The sequence below is a fragment of the Balaenoptera physalus genome (genome assembly GCF_965194825.1).
Source record: "Balaenoptera physalus genome assembly, chromosome: 4".
Lineage (NCBI taxonomy): Eukaryota > Metazoa > Chordata > Mammalia > Artiodactyla > Balaenopteridae > Balaenoptera > Balaenoptera physalus.
The window spans coordinates 17,024,299-17,038,692 of NC_138891.1; the positions used below are offsets into that span (position 1 = coordinate 17,024,299).

Sequence of the window (14,394 nt, forward strand, 5' to 3'; positions counted from 1 at the left end):
TTGTACACATGAAACATATGTTATAAACCAGTGTTATCTCAATAATAAAATAATCTCTCTTTTCTAAAAAACTAAAAATAAGATAGACTAGTTGATCTTTAGTCCTCTTTCAGACCTAATATTCTCATTCTATGAAAAACTTAGTGCATTTCTCAAAGGTGAGCTAGTAGTAACCCTAACAATGCCTTATCGGGAATCAGTCTTAGGGTCATTACCTGACATCTTTATTTCTTCTATATTTATTTGGCTTCTGCTGGTGCCAAACCAGTGCTTTTTTATTACCAAAGTGCACTTGATGCCATAACATAACATCTTAGTATCAGCTGGAAATGTTCTTGGTTTAGTTTTATATGACAGGTAGGGTATTTCTATTGGAGTGAAGGGTCTTGTTAAAATCACAAAGCTGGTAGCTTCTCTTTGTTACATTGGCTGGACTTATGTATACAATATATGTGTTGATTTCAAATGTCTGTAAGATGTGGAAAACTTTTGTGAAAGAGCTTCTCAATTTTAGGGTCACCAGCTTAATTGTAAGCATTATTGTAATATAAATATTTGTGCAAAATATAAAGCTTACTTTGATAATAGAACTACTAGTGATAAAAAGCTCTTTAAGCGGGCTTCCCTGGCGGCGGAGTGGTTACGAATCTGCCTGCCAATGCAGGGGACACAGGTTTGATCCCTGGTTCGGGAAGGTCCCACATGCTGCGGAGCAACGAAGCCCGTGTGCCACAACTACTGAGCCTGCGCTCTAGAGCCCGCGAGCCACAACTACTGAGCCTGTGTGCCACAACTACTGAAGCCCGCGGCCTAGAGCCCGTGCTCTGCAACAAGAGAAGCCACCACAATGAGAAACCCATGCCCCGCAACAAAGAGAAGCCACCGCAATGAGAAGCCCACACCCTGCAACAAAGAGTAGCCCCTGCTCGCCGCAGCTAGAGAAAGCCCGTGTGCAGCAACAAAACCCAACACAGCCAAAAATAAATAAATAAAATAAGAATAAAAATAAATTAAAAAAAAAAACTCTTTAAAAAAATGGTGGGGTTGGTGGGAGGGATAAATTGGGAGTTTGGGATTGACATATACTCATTACTATATTTAAAAGATAACCAACAAGGACCTACTGTATAGCACAGGGAACTCTGCTCAATATTCTGGAATAACCTAAATGGGAAAAGAATTTGAAAAAGAATAGGTATATGTGTATGTGTAACTGGATCACTTTGCTGTACACCTGAAACTAACACAACATTGTAAATCAACTATAATCCAATGTAACATAAAAATTTTTTTAAAATGGTGGGGCAAAGAAACTTACTGGTTTAAATAGGAGTTTTCCAAATGTGCAAGAAGTCTTGGGAAAAGACCCCTTCTGCTTTAAACAACAGCGGTGTCTTTATTTCTTTACAGACATTACAATGGCAAAATCAGCAAAGTTAATTCAGCAGCAGCTTGAAAAAGAAATGTAAGTAAGAATAAGTCGTATTGGTTAACTGTATCTCTTAACACTTAGGAAATATGTATATATTGCTTAAGGTCTTTGGTTTTGTATGGTTATCACAATTAGCCTGAAGATTGGTGTGAAATATACTTGTTAAATAATTGACAACAGAATTAATGGAACTGTAAAAAGTATTAATGGGATGTTTATAGATATTTAAAATTTTCGTGGAAAGAAAATCTCAGGTTTATTGAGACTACAGCTCAATTTGTTTTCCCACTGTTTCTAGACCTAGTTTATAGTAGATATGAAAGGATTTAAAAACTAAATTTGAAAGCCATGGAAATTTTTGTTGACAGAACAAGAAAGGAACACTTCAGAAGAATATAAAAATCTATGATACTATTTTGTAGTTTGTTTTTTGTTTTCAAGCTATGTGGCGATATCATTTAGCTTGATTTTAGTGTTTAAAAATTTGTGAGTTGAGCTATAAGCTTTTGAATTTTAAGGAATCTAGCATGTCTCTGTGTTCTGCTGATTTGTAAGAGTTAGCTAACAGGTTGCTTACATAAGAGATACAATCAACATTATAATAGAGCAAGTTATGTTTTCATATTGCTGTTATATAAGGATATTTTTAATAAAAGAATCTGATGAGGAAAAATTGTACAAATTCAACTTTTAGTAAATTTTTTCCCATTACCATTTACATTCTCCTTTGCTCATTTAACAAGCACCTATAATTTGTCTAACATATGCCATGACCTGCTCTAGGATGTGGCTATAAGAAGTATGATGTTGTTCCTGTACTCAGGAGCTTAGAGTCTAGTAGAATATGGTTTGCTTCAGGGGTTGACAAACTCCTGCCAGCAAAGGAGAGCAAAGAGTGGTTTTACATTTTTATAGGACAGGTAAGAAAAGTAGAAAACTATGTGGCAGAGACTAAATATCACCCACAAGCCCAAAATATCTAATTTATGGCTCTTTACAGAAAAATTTTACCAGCCCTGGTCTGTCATTTTCTGTGGTTTCTTTGTTTTTTTGTTTATTTTTTTTCAATTGAGAATGATATATTCAATCCCATGTGCTTTAAACTTTTTAATGTATGATAGAAGAAAAGTTAGCCATTCAGTCAGATTTATCAAAGACATCATGCCTTCAAATTGAATATCAAAAGAAAATTTTAACCCCTTTATTGAGGTATAATTGATATGTAAAAAGCTGTGCATATTTAATGTATACAACTCAATTTGGGGATAAGCATACACCTGTGAAACCATCATCACCATCCAGGCCATAAAAATATCCATTACTTCCCAAAGTTTCTTCCTACGTACTTTATTATTTGTGTGTGTATGTATTTCATGAGAACACTTAACATAAGATCTACCCTATTAGCAAATTTTAAGTGTACAGTGAATACTATGCTATATAGTACATCTCTAGCACTTACTTATTTGCATAACTGAAACTTTATACCCTTTGACCATCATCTCTCCATTTCCCCCTGCCCCCCACCTTGGTGACCACCATTCTACTCTTTGCTTCCATATGTTTGACTGTTTTAGATTCCACATATAAGTGTAATTAATCATAATGGTAGTTGTCTTAACTCTGTCTGTTTATGTTATTTCACTTAGCATAATGTTCTCTAGGTCCATCCATGTTGTTGCAAATGGTAGGAGTTTCTTCTGCAGGGCTAAATAATATTCCATTGTATATACGTTCCACATTTTCTTTATCTCTTCATCCTTCGAGGGACATTTAGGTTGCTTCCATGTATTGGCTATTGTTAATAATGCTGCAGTGAACATGGAAGGCATGTACCTCTCCGAGATCCTGATTTCAATTCCTTCGGATAACTACCCAGAAGTGGAATTGCTGATTCATATGGTAGTAGTTCTGTTTGTAATTTTTTGAGGAATCTCAGTGCTGTTTTCTGTAATAGCTATACCAATTTACATACCCACCAACAATGTACCAAGGTTCCCTTTTCTCCATATCTTTACCAACACTTATCTTTTTTTTTCTAATGTTAGTAATTCTGTCAGGTGTGAAGTGACATCTCATTGTGGTTTTGATTTGCATTTCCCTGATGAATAGTGATGTTTAGCATCTTTTCATATACTTGTTGACTATTTGTATGTCCTCTATGTCTGTTCAGGTCCTTTGCCCATTTTTTAAATTGGATTATTTGGGTTTTTTGTTACTGGGTTGTATGTTTTTGGACAGATCCAAAAACATATTGCTAAATCCCATATTTTGGATATTAACCCTTATCAGATATATGGTTTGCAAATATTTTCCCCCATTCCATAGGTTATCTTTTCATTTTGTTGATTCTTTCCTTTGCTGTGCACAAGCTTTTTAGTTTGATATAATCACACTTGTTTATGTTTACTTTGTTACTTGCTTTTGGTCTCATATCTTAAAACTAATTTCCACAACACCAATGTCCGTGAGCATTTTCTTCTTGGATTTTTATGGTTTCAGGTCTTATATTTAAGTCTTTAATCCATTTTGAGTTGATTTTGTGTACGGTATAACATACACAGTTTCATTCTTTTGCACGTAGATATCCAGTTTTCCCAGCACCGTTTATTGAAGAGACTATCCTTTTCCTATTGTATACTCTTGTCATCCTTGTTGAAGATTAGTTGACTGTATATGCATGGGTTTGTGCTGGGCTCTCTATTCTATTCCATTGATCTATATGTCTTTATAGTACCATATTGTTTTGATTACTATAGGTTTGCAATATAATTTGAAATCTGGAAGTGTGATGCTATTGTTCTTACTCAGGATTACTTTGAGTATTATAGTTCTTTTGTGGTTCCATATGAATTCTAGCATTGTTTCTTCTATTTCTGTGAAAAATTCCATTGGAATATTGATTGAGATTCCATTAAATTTATAGATGGACATTTTTTTGTTTGCATCGGGTCTTAGTTGCGGCAGGTGGGATCTTCGTTGCGGCATGTGGGATCTTTTGTTGCAGCCTGCGGGCTTCTCTCTAGTTGTGGTGCGCAGGCTGCAGAGAGTGTGGGCTCTGTAGTTTGCAGCACGTGGGCTCAGTAGTTGTGGTGTGCGGGCTTAGTTGCCCCGCGGCATGTAGGATCTTAGTTCCCTGACCAGAGATTGAATCCACATCCCCTGCATTGGAAGGCGGATTCTTAACCACTAGAACAGCAGGGAAGTCCCCTATAGATGGACATTTTAACAATGTAAATTATTCCAATATATGAACAAGGGGTATTTTTCCATTTGTTTGTGTCTTCAGTTTCTTTCATCACTGTTTTATAGTTTTCAGTGTACAGATCTTTCACCTACTTTGTTAAATTTATGCCTAAGTAATTTATTGTTTTTGATGCTATTATAAATGGAATTGTTTTGTTAATTTATTTTCCTGATAGTTCATTAGTAGTGCATAGAAACAGAACTTGTTTTTGTGTGTTGATTTTGTATCCTGCAATTTTACTGAGTCTATTAGTTCTGGGTTTTGGGGGGTCTTTTATGGTTTTCTATATTTAAGATCAAATGATCTGAAATCAGAGATAATTTTACTTCTTCCTTTCTGATTTTGATGCCTTTTGTTTCTTTTTTGCCTAATTGCTCTGTCTAGGACTTCCAGTACTATGTTGAATAGAATTGGCAAGAGTAGGCATCCTTATCTTGTCCCTAATCTTAGAGGAAAAGCTTTTAGCTTTCACCATTGAGTATGATGTTATCTGTGGGCTTGTCATATATGACACTTGTTATTTTGAGGTACATACAACTATTTTCTTGAGTTTTTATCATGAAAGGATGTTGAATTTTATCATATGCTTTTTCTGAATCTGTTGAGATGATCATAAGATTTTTATCCTTCATCCTGTTAATGTGATGTGTCCCCTTTATTTATTTAGGTTCTCTGATGTTGGGTGCACATATATATGTATATATACACAATTATTTTATCCTCTTGATGAATTGGCCCCTTTATTATTATATGATAACCTTCTTTGTCTCTTGTGACAATTTTTGACTTAGTCTATTTTGTTGATATTTATGTATTCAGCCCTACTCTCTTTTGTTTATCATTTGTATAGAATATGTTTTTCTGTCCCTTTACTTTGAACCTTAAATCGAGAGTGCATCTCTTAGAGATAGCATGTAGTTCAAGCTTGTTTTTTTATCCATTCATCCACTCTGTTTTGATTGGTAATTTAAACCATTTACATTTAAAGTAATTATTGATAGGTAAGAACTTATTCTGTTTTGTTGATTGTTTTCTGACTGTTTCATAGTTCCTTTGTCTCCTCTCTTCCTTTGTAATTTGATGATTTCTTTTGTATTGTTATGCTTTGACTTTTTCCTCCTTATTTTGTGTGTCTACTACAGGTGTTTTCTTTGTGACTGTCATGGCTTATATAAAACATCTTATAATACTGACAGTCTAATTTAAGCTGATAACAACTTTGTATACAAAAATTTGTATACATTAACTTCTCCTTCCCCCACATTTTATGTTACTGATGTCACAATTTACATCTTTTTATATTGTGTATCCATTAATAAATTATTGTAGTCATAATTATTTTTATTACTTTTGTCTTTAGCTTTTATGCTAGAGTTAAAAATGATTTATGTATCACCATTACAATACTAGAGTATTCTAAATTTTAGTATATTCTTACTGTTAGAGTGAGTTTTATACTTTCATATGTTTTCATGTTCTTGATTAGTTTTATTTCACCTTGAAGAACTCCTTTTAGCATTTCTTATAAGGCAGGACTAGTAGTGATGAACTGCAGCTTTTGTGTGTTTGGGAAAGCTTTTATCTGAAGGACAGTTTTGCTGGGTATAGTATTCTTGGATGGCAGTTTTTTTTCTTTCAGCATTTTGAATATATCATCCCACTCTCCACTGGCCTGCAAGGTTTCTGCTATGAGATCCACTTTTAGTCTTATGGATTTTCCCTTGTTTGTGACAGTTGGCCTTTCTCTTAATGCTTTCAACATTCTGTCTTTTGACTTTTGTCAGTTTGATTATAATGTGTCTCATTAAAGCTCTCTTTATGTTTAATCCATTTGGGGTTTTAGGGGCTTAGTGGATCTGGATGTTCATTTCCCTCCCCAGATTTGGGGGTTTTCTATCATTATTTTTTTTAAATTAGCTTTCTGATTAAATAAGCTTTCTGATTCTTTGTCTTTATCTGCTCTTTCTGAGACTGCCATAATGCATATATCGGTTCCTTTTATGATGTCCCATAAGACTTTCTTCACTCTTTTTCGCTTTTTCTTTTTGTTTTTCACACAGAGTAATTTCAAATTACCTGTGTTCAAGCTCTCTGATTCTTTGTTCTGCTTGATTGAGTCTGCTGTTGAATTTTTCACATCCATTCATTGTGTTCTTCAGCTCCAGAATTTTTGTTTTTCATGGTTTCTATATCTTTGTTGACTTTCTGACTTTGTTCACTTATTCTTTCCCTCATTTTGTTGAGTTGTCTGTGTTCTTTTGTAGCTTATGGGACTTTCAGATGATTATTTTGAATTCTTTGCCAGGTACTTTGTAGATCTCCATTTCTTTAGGGTCAGTTATTGCTGCTTTATCTTGTTCCTTTGGTGGTATCATGTGTCCCTGATTTTTCATGATCCTGTGTCCTTATTTTGGTGTCTGCACATTTGAAAAAGTAATCACTCCTTCTAGTCTTTATAGACTAACTTTGTCAGAGAAAGCACTTTTCTAGTCAGTCCAGCCAGAGATTCTGGGTGGGCTTGCTGCTGGAGTCCCTAGGCAGGTTGGCCTTACTTCTGGGTTTGTGGGTGCGTGGGCCTACTGCCTGGGTCCATGGAAGCTGGCCTGGAAACTGAATCTGTCATGGCTGGCCAGGTACCTGTGTCTACTGGTGCTGGCCAGGAGCTAGGTTCCATGACACAGTAGGCGCTCACTTCACTCTCCTTCCTCCGTGTGAATCATATCTCTCCATGCTGCATTGTTCAGGCTTGCAGGAGCAGTAACATGGGTAATGTGGAACTGTTCTTTCTACCCTCTTCAATGCATCTTTTCTTATTTCTGTGTTATACCCAGGTGCTGTAATCTCTAACCTGGATTTCTTACCTTTCATGAAGGTATTCTTCTGTGTGGATGGTTATTCAAATTGATGTTTCTGTGAGAGGACTTGAGCTGAAAACTCCCATTCTGCCATCTTGCTGGTGTCACTCTCAGTGGTTTCTGTCCTTTCTGAAATTGCATGTTCATCACCTCTTCTCCTATTCTTGATGTTCACTCTTTTGAGACTGCATATTGCTTGTCATTAAGCTAAAAAAATTGGAATTAGCTGATTTGTTTTTCTAAAATTTCTGTTGCAATTGTTGAGAATTATCTTTTGGACAAAAACAGTCATAATATTTGTATATCCATTTTTTTAAACAGCATAGTCCAAGTCTTCCCATGTTTAAAACACGTTTTCCTTAGTCCATTTGTTTTTCACTCTAAAGGGCCGTAGAAAAACAATACAGAAAGAAATGCTGTATTATATGGCAGTAAAATAAAATGTTAAAAAGTTATAAAGGGGGCTTCCCTGGTGGCGCAGTGGTTAAGAATCCCCCTGCCAATGCAGGGAACACGGGTTCCAGCCCCGGTCCGGGAAGATCCCACATGCCGCAGAGCAACTAAGCCCGTGTGCCACAACTACTGAGCCTGTGCTCTAGAGCCTTCGAGCCACAACTACTGAGCCCGTGCGCCTAGAGCCCATGCTCCACGACAAAAGAAGCCACCGCAGTGAGAAGCCTGTGCACCACAACGAAGAGCAGTCCCCACTCACCGCAACTAAAGAAAGCCCATGTGCAGCAACGAACCCAACACAGCCATTAAAAAAAAAAAAAAAAGTTATAAAGGTTAATATCAGTTAAATTAGGAGTCTAAATTTAGTTTAATCCTGTGTTTATGAGAATTAGGCCTTATCAGCTTTGAAGCATTTCATAGTCTTCTGAATCACAAGATTTACTATGTTTACATGGCCTTATGGCAAGAGCTGAATATGATGTTTGTCTTTTTTTCCTTTTGAGTTGTTTTTTTAATTGTAAAATATATTACATGTAAAAGAGTATATGTGACACATATATTGAGTTTAAAGAATAGTAAAGTGAATACCCATGGACCCACCACTTTGCTTAGAAGGCCCTATGTGCTCCTCCCCAAATGCTTTTCCCTGTATTAATTATTTGTTTTTAAAATACATTTTCCATATATGTGTGTCTTTCTAAACAAGGTATTTAGTTTTCCTGTGGATTCTTCACTAGTTTTCATGAAATCTTACAGCACCAAGAAATGCTTTATTTTGTAAGAAAGCAGATTGTCAGCCTGTATTCCTCTGCTTCTGGACAGCAGAAAGGGGGAGAGAAGTAGACAAATGAGCCTTGCTTTTGCAATTCTTATTAGGGCCAGCAGGTGGCAGTTAAGTGACTTAAATTGGGAAAGTGTTAGTGGTTAAAGAGATTGGAGAATAGTAATTGTACCCAAACTGGATATGAGAGTCTGCAGTTTGTGGATTTCTAAGCTCTGTATCCAGATAGACTCAAGGTAAATATAAATACCCTATCTACCCACACTTCACTTTCAGAAACTTTTCAGAAAGGTTTTAGAATACTTATAGCGGGTAATTTAAACCTATATCTTAAAATGGCATCATGCAGGAAATCCTAGTAGAAGGGGGCACTGAACTGGAAGAAGGTTGGTGTGACCTTGGTTCATTACTGACCTCCTGTCATCTGGCCGTGTTAGGTTGGATCCGTATCCTGTCTGTCCAAGAGAGTGACCTATAAATGCAAATATTCAACAATCCTAATAGCATAATTGACAGTTTTATGATGAAGTACTTAAATGAGTGCTGAAATATTTAGGAATTAATATGACTTCCTAAAGGCCTTTAATTGTTATATAAAAATGAAGCTCTTTTTGCTTCCTGACTCATTTTCCTTTTGTCTCACAGCAATACTTTACGAGTCACCCGTTCTGCTGCCCCCAGCATACTGGACAGTTCCAGCACTGCCACTGCTCAGCTGGGAAAGAAAGGCAAAGAATTTGAATTCTCACAGTTGCCCCTCAAAGTGGAGTTCCTGGAGTGCAGTGCCAAGGGCGGAAGAGGGGACACTGGCTCTGCTGACATCCAGGACTTGGAGAAGTGGCTGGCTAAAATCGCCTGAGGGCCAGATCCAAACACAAGATGCGAATGTGTGTGTGTGTGACTGACAGTTTTGGAAAAGGATGTGGTAGTCTGGAGTTGATAAAGAAGGGGTACAAATATAGTTAGCAACTTTTCCTTGTTCTGGAAACAAATTATTGTTGAAACCAGTGTGGACGTTTTTAAGTTCAGTTCTCCCTTATTGCTTTGAAGCTAGTTAGTTTGATTTGATTCGTGTCTTCCCTTTTCAAAGTGTATGTAAGGTCCCTTTAGCATATGCTTGATGTAAGGTCAAGGTCTAACAAGCCGACCTCACGTAGAGAGGATATTATCTTGAGAAAATAATATCATCTAAAATGTTTTCTTGTCCTCTGCGTCTGTGCTTTGGTCTCTTTTTCCTGGAAACAAACCTGTCTGTGTATGGAACTGGGTGATTTCCAATTGCCTTTGACATTCATGGGCAGTACATCATCTAGTCCTCTGTGAATTTTCAGATTTGTAGATGCAATTACAATATCGTCTCCGACATGTGAAGGAAGGTTGAAAACAGCAGGGCTGTGTTGACAGTGGTGTGTTCTTCATCAGCTCAGTGACTTGTCCACACTCCAGCCTCATAGCACTTAGGTTTCAAAAACATGTTGTGAACCCTAGGAGTCGTCCCCAGGTGATAGAACTATAAGTGCTAAATCCCCAAATGCCACTGAAATGTACACTAGAAATGTACATTCTAGTGGTTTCCCTTAACTGGGGAATATATGGAGATTTAGAAGCTATTCTGGTTTTCTGGATGCATGAGTACTCCTGGGCTATCTTCATGAGCTGTTTGATGAGCTCCTATTTTGTACTGTCAGCTTGAATGCTGTGGAACAAATACAAAATGAAAAAAGTTCTCTGTAGATTTTTAAAGTGCATATTCACTGATGGTTTAAAAAAAAAAATGGCGTTTTCAAAGTGATGTTCTTTGCTGTCTTCTTAAATGTATGGCTTTTATAAATGATTAATACATTCCTTGGTAAACAAAACAGCCTGTCTAGCTTAAAGCATTTAAATAGAGTGGTAGAGTAGGTACAAGTGGGAGCACGTTTTAGGATTCAGGCCCAACTCCAAGTTTCCAGGGCCTAATGATTGCAGTGTACATAAGAACAAACTCTTCAATCCCTACCTCACACACTCAGGGACAAGCGAACTAAAGCCTCAAAGGAGACAAGGGTGGCTGTGGATAAGTGAGACACTAATCGCAGAGCAGTGCGGGAAGAGCAGTAACGGGAGAGGCGCAGGGCGCTCCAGGAGTGTGCAGTGGGGCGCCTCACCCAGTCTTGAGGGATGGGGAGAGGCAAAGGAGAAAAGCATGGAGCTGATGACGTACAGTGAGTGTGGCCCCCACGTACATACGCTACGGCCCAGGCCTCTGCCTGCTGTCTCCCCTTCCTGTGTGTCACCCTGGCTCCGAGTGAGGGGACCTCAGGGCCCCTCCTCGCCCGCCCGCACACCCTGCATCACACACCTTGCTTGCTGGAGTATTAAATAAACCCAAGCTCACGTGGAGAAGACGTTAAGAGTCTGACCGTGGCAGGGTTCTTATTGGGAAGCCTTACTGCTGCTGATGTTATTACTGTCTTTTGGACTCTTTCTTGCCCTTTCCTTATTAATTAGCCAAGTAGTAATTTAAGGAATTGGGTAAGATCAATGAACCAGAAGCCCAAAAGGAATGTGATGAATGTGACATGTTCACGTAATCATAGGTAATGCTCACCTGAATAAACATCAATGGCTTGATGCTTCCGTTAAGAGGCATGTGTGTTCTCTCAGCTTTTTTGTTGTTTTTTCTGGTAATAAACTGTTTTACTTTACTGGAGGAAGCAATACGCAGAACAAGTGACTTGAAGAAGGGGAGCAAGGTTGCATTTTATTCAAGACCTAAAGATGGTCTTTTGAAAAAGGAAAGTTATGTCTCAAGCAGTGATTCTCAGCTGTTAGTGTGCATGAGAATTAACTGATGCTTGTTAAATAGCTCACCTGAGGACCCTGCTTCTGAACATTCAGTTCAGCAGTAGATCGGGTGTGGTCTCAGGAATCTGCATGCTGAACATGACCTCTACCAAGCACCTGGGGCTCCTGGGAGCATCCTGACAGGTGATGTGGCCTCCTGTAGTATCACGCGTGCCTTTAGTGTTTTTCGTTTCTAAGTTCTTTGGGCCACAAGCCCTGTGTAGTTTTGCTCACAGGATGAAGGAAGCAGGCAGGTCGCATAGTCCCATCCTGCTTCCTAACCCTGTGCCACAGTCATCCCACCCTTGTGGGTCTGGGCCAGGGTGAGGTCATGGGGACTAGTCCTTGGGAGCTTGGAAGGGTTTTCAATGGGAGGTCAAATTATTTTCTTGTGGCACTGAACCCGTTCAGCCAAAGTAGGCCCATTTCTTCATGGGATGGGAGGCAAGTATGGCCAGAGTGGAAAGAGGGATGTCAGGTCACGGGGACCAGCAGACTAGGCATGACTGTATGTCACAGGTGAGACAGTCGTGGCTTGAATCACCTCCTTGGGAACATGGCAGTGTCTGAGCCACTGCATGTTGGGGCCACTGAGACCTGCTCCCAGGGAAGCTGCCACCTGACGTGAATGGCCCTGTGCCCTGCGAGTGGGGAGGGGCAGGCGTGGTGCGGTGCCGGTATGGAGACAACTGACGAGCAAGCCCTGGGCACTCACTGTCCTGGTACATACCACCCGCTTCCGGAATGGGGTCTCCGTGGGTACGGAGCACACCCGCAGACCGAGGCCGCCTGTTTCTTCCAGCTCTTTCAACACTTTCCGAGCATTTTGGTGCCTTTGTAGCCCCTCTGCTGCCAGGTGCCTGACGGTTTGCTGGGATCTTAGCTCCTGACCAACAACAGCTGCTGTTGCTGGGGAGTCCCTGAGGTCTGCTCCTTGTATTTCCCCCACGCCCTCTGTCTCAGCGCCCCTGGGATTCCGGTGGTCCTGCTGTGTGCGAGGCACTTGGCTGTGTTCTGTTGGTTTGAGATCATTTCAGCCAGAATGGTATGCTTTTTTTTTTTTTCTTTTTTAAGGTTTGAATTTAGAATGGAATTATCAAAGCTTCAATTGGTTATGCCCATTCTCACGTAAAGGTGCATTAGCAGCAGTTTAGATGCTAACCTCTTCTATTTCAGCCCTTCAATTACTTAAAGGAAGGTGGTTGGTTACCTCACCTGACTTCTGCACAGGCAGGTAGTCCCACTTCCTTTTTCAACTACGAAGCCCTAAACTGTTGACTACTCACAAGAGCCGTGTATGGCGTTTATCCATTCGGAAAACGCCAGGCACCGTACCCAGCTCTGGGAATACCAAGTATGGCACAATTCCTGCTTTTATGGGCATATGGTCACTTTCTGAGGTGAAGAAATGTGCCCTTTCAATGTGGCCCCTGCTCTCCCCTCATTAGCATGGGCTTCATCTTAGCTGCACTGAACCCCGCCCCCCCCCCCCCCGCCCCGCACTGCACGGGGCCCCAAGGTCAACTGCCTCAGGGCTGCCCTCACCTTCACCCTTTGTCTGCTGCTGCGCCACCCTTGCAGCCCCAACATGACCTGTGTCTCAGTGTCTCCTGCGATCCCAGCGTCCTCCCTGTGGTCCTGTCGTGGGTGAGGCACTTGTTCTTTCGACTTAAGAGCTTTTTATTTCAACTAAAATATGCTTTTAAAAAAAATTTGCAGTTAGCACAGGATTATCAAAGCTCCTGTCTGCACCCTTGGTCACTGGACAGCAAAACACAGCTACAGTGATAGGGAAAGCCACCTTGAGTGACATCCCTTGACGGCAAGCAGGGCACTCCAGGTAGGACATTCACCACAACCCTAATCTTCACATTCACGTTTGGGGAAGCCCAGCAGTGCCTCCTTCACCCGCGGGGGAAGGGGCTGCTGGACGTCCGTGTAAGCACCATGCTCAGGGAGATGACCCACTCCCCTTCCTGTCTGCAGTCATGTGGCCCTGAACACCACAGTCTTGGGGAATGACTGCTTGTCTAGAACAGCTTTACTCTGGCTTTGATCTGGTCCGTGCAAGCACGTGCACTTCGGCTCTAAGGCCTCTGCCCCCTGACAGGCCCTGTACCTCCTCTACCTTACCGTTTACACCTGGCAGCCAGGAAAGTTAGGCTCAGTGGGCAGGGATACCTATTTCCTGTCCCTCCTAATCAGAGATGGCTTCCTTGAGGTGGCAGATTGGAGGGTGTTCCAGAAACTTTAGTACCTTTAAAGGGGAAAGATAATTAGTGAAGTTGAACTTGAGGAAGAATAAGACCTGGTGAACTTGGCTTTCCCTATAGCCCCAGGATTCCCAGCATTCTCAGACCAGGGCAATTCTGGGCCTAATCTTGGCCTTTGTGTCCTCTTTGGATTGGTCCTACCACTCTCCTGGCCTTCAGGGCATTTTTTAGTCTGGAGGTGACTGAGACCTGAAGGGCCGTCTCAGGGAGGTTCTCTGATTGGTGTGGGGTGACACTGGAGGGGTACGAGGCAGCTGAGTGTCATCTGAAAGGTGATTATGGTTCACCTTGAATTCTTGCCTTTAAATGCTTTCTAGAAATCACCGGAAGGGAGATCCAGTCCCTGTACCCACCCTTCCTAACCCTCAGCCATGGCGAGTGGAAAGCAGGGATGACAGGAGGTATCACACAGCCCTGAGTCTCAGTTCTGCCTGGAGTTTCCATCAGCCTTTAGGCAGAATGGAGATTATGGAAGTGAGTGTGGATTTAATCTTATTAGTGCGTCCTGCCTTTTCCCCCCTTCTGAA

At 40.4% G+C, this 14,394-nt stretch overlaps 1 protein-coding gene across 2 annotated transcripts in view; it reads left to right on the top strand.

The window, feature by feature from the left end:
* The window catches only part of SRPRB (SRP receptor subunit beta), a 31,400-nt gene extending 20,007 nt beyond the window's left edge, over positions 1–11,393 (top strand). For both annotated transcript variants that reach the window (XM_082460998.1, XM_082460999.1), the window contains exons 6-7: positions 1,411–1,465; positions 9,414–11,393. In XM_082460998.1, coding sequence (XP_082317124.1) covers positions 1,411–1,465; positions 9,414–9,627 — 269 coding nt within the window. In that variant the 3' untranslated portion in view covers positions 9,628–11,393. The remainder of the gene's footprint in view (positions 1–1,410; positions 1,466–9,413) is intronic.
* The last annotated feature ends 3,001 nt before the right edge of the window (positions 11,394–14,394 follow it).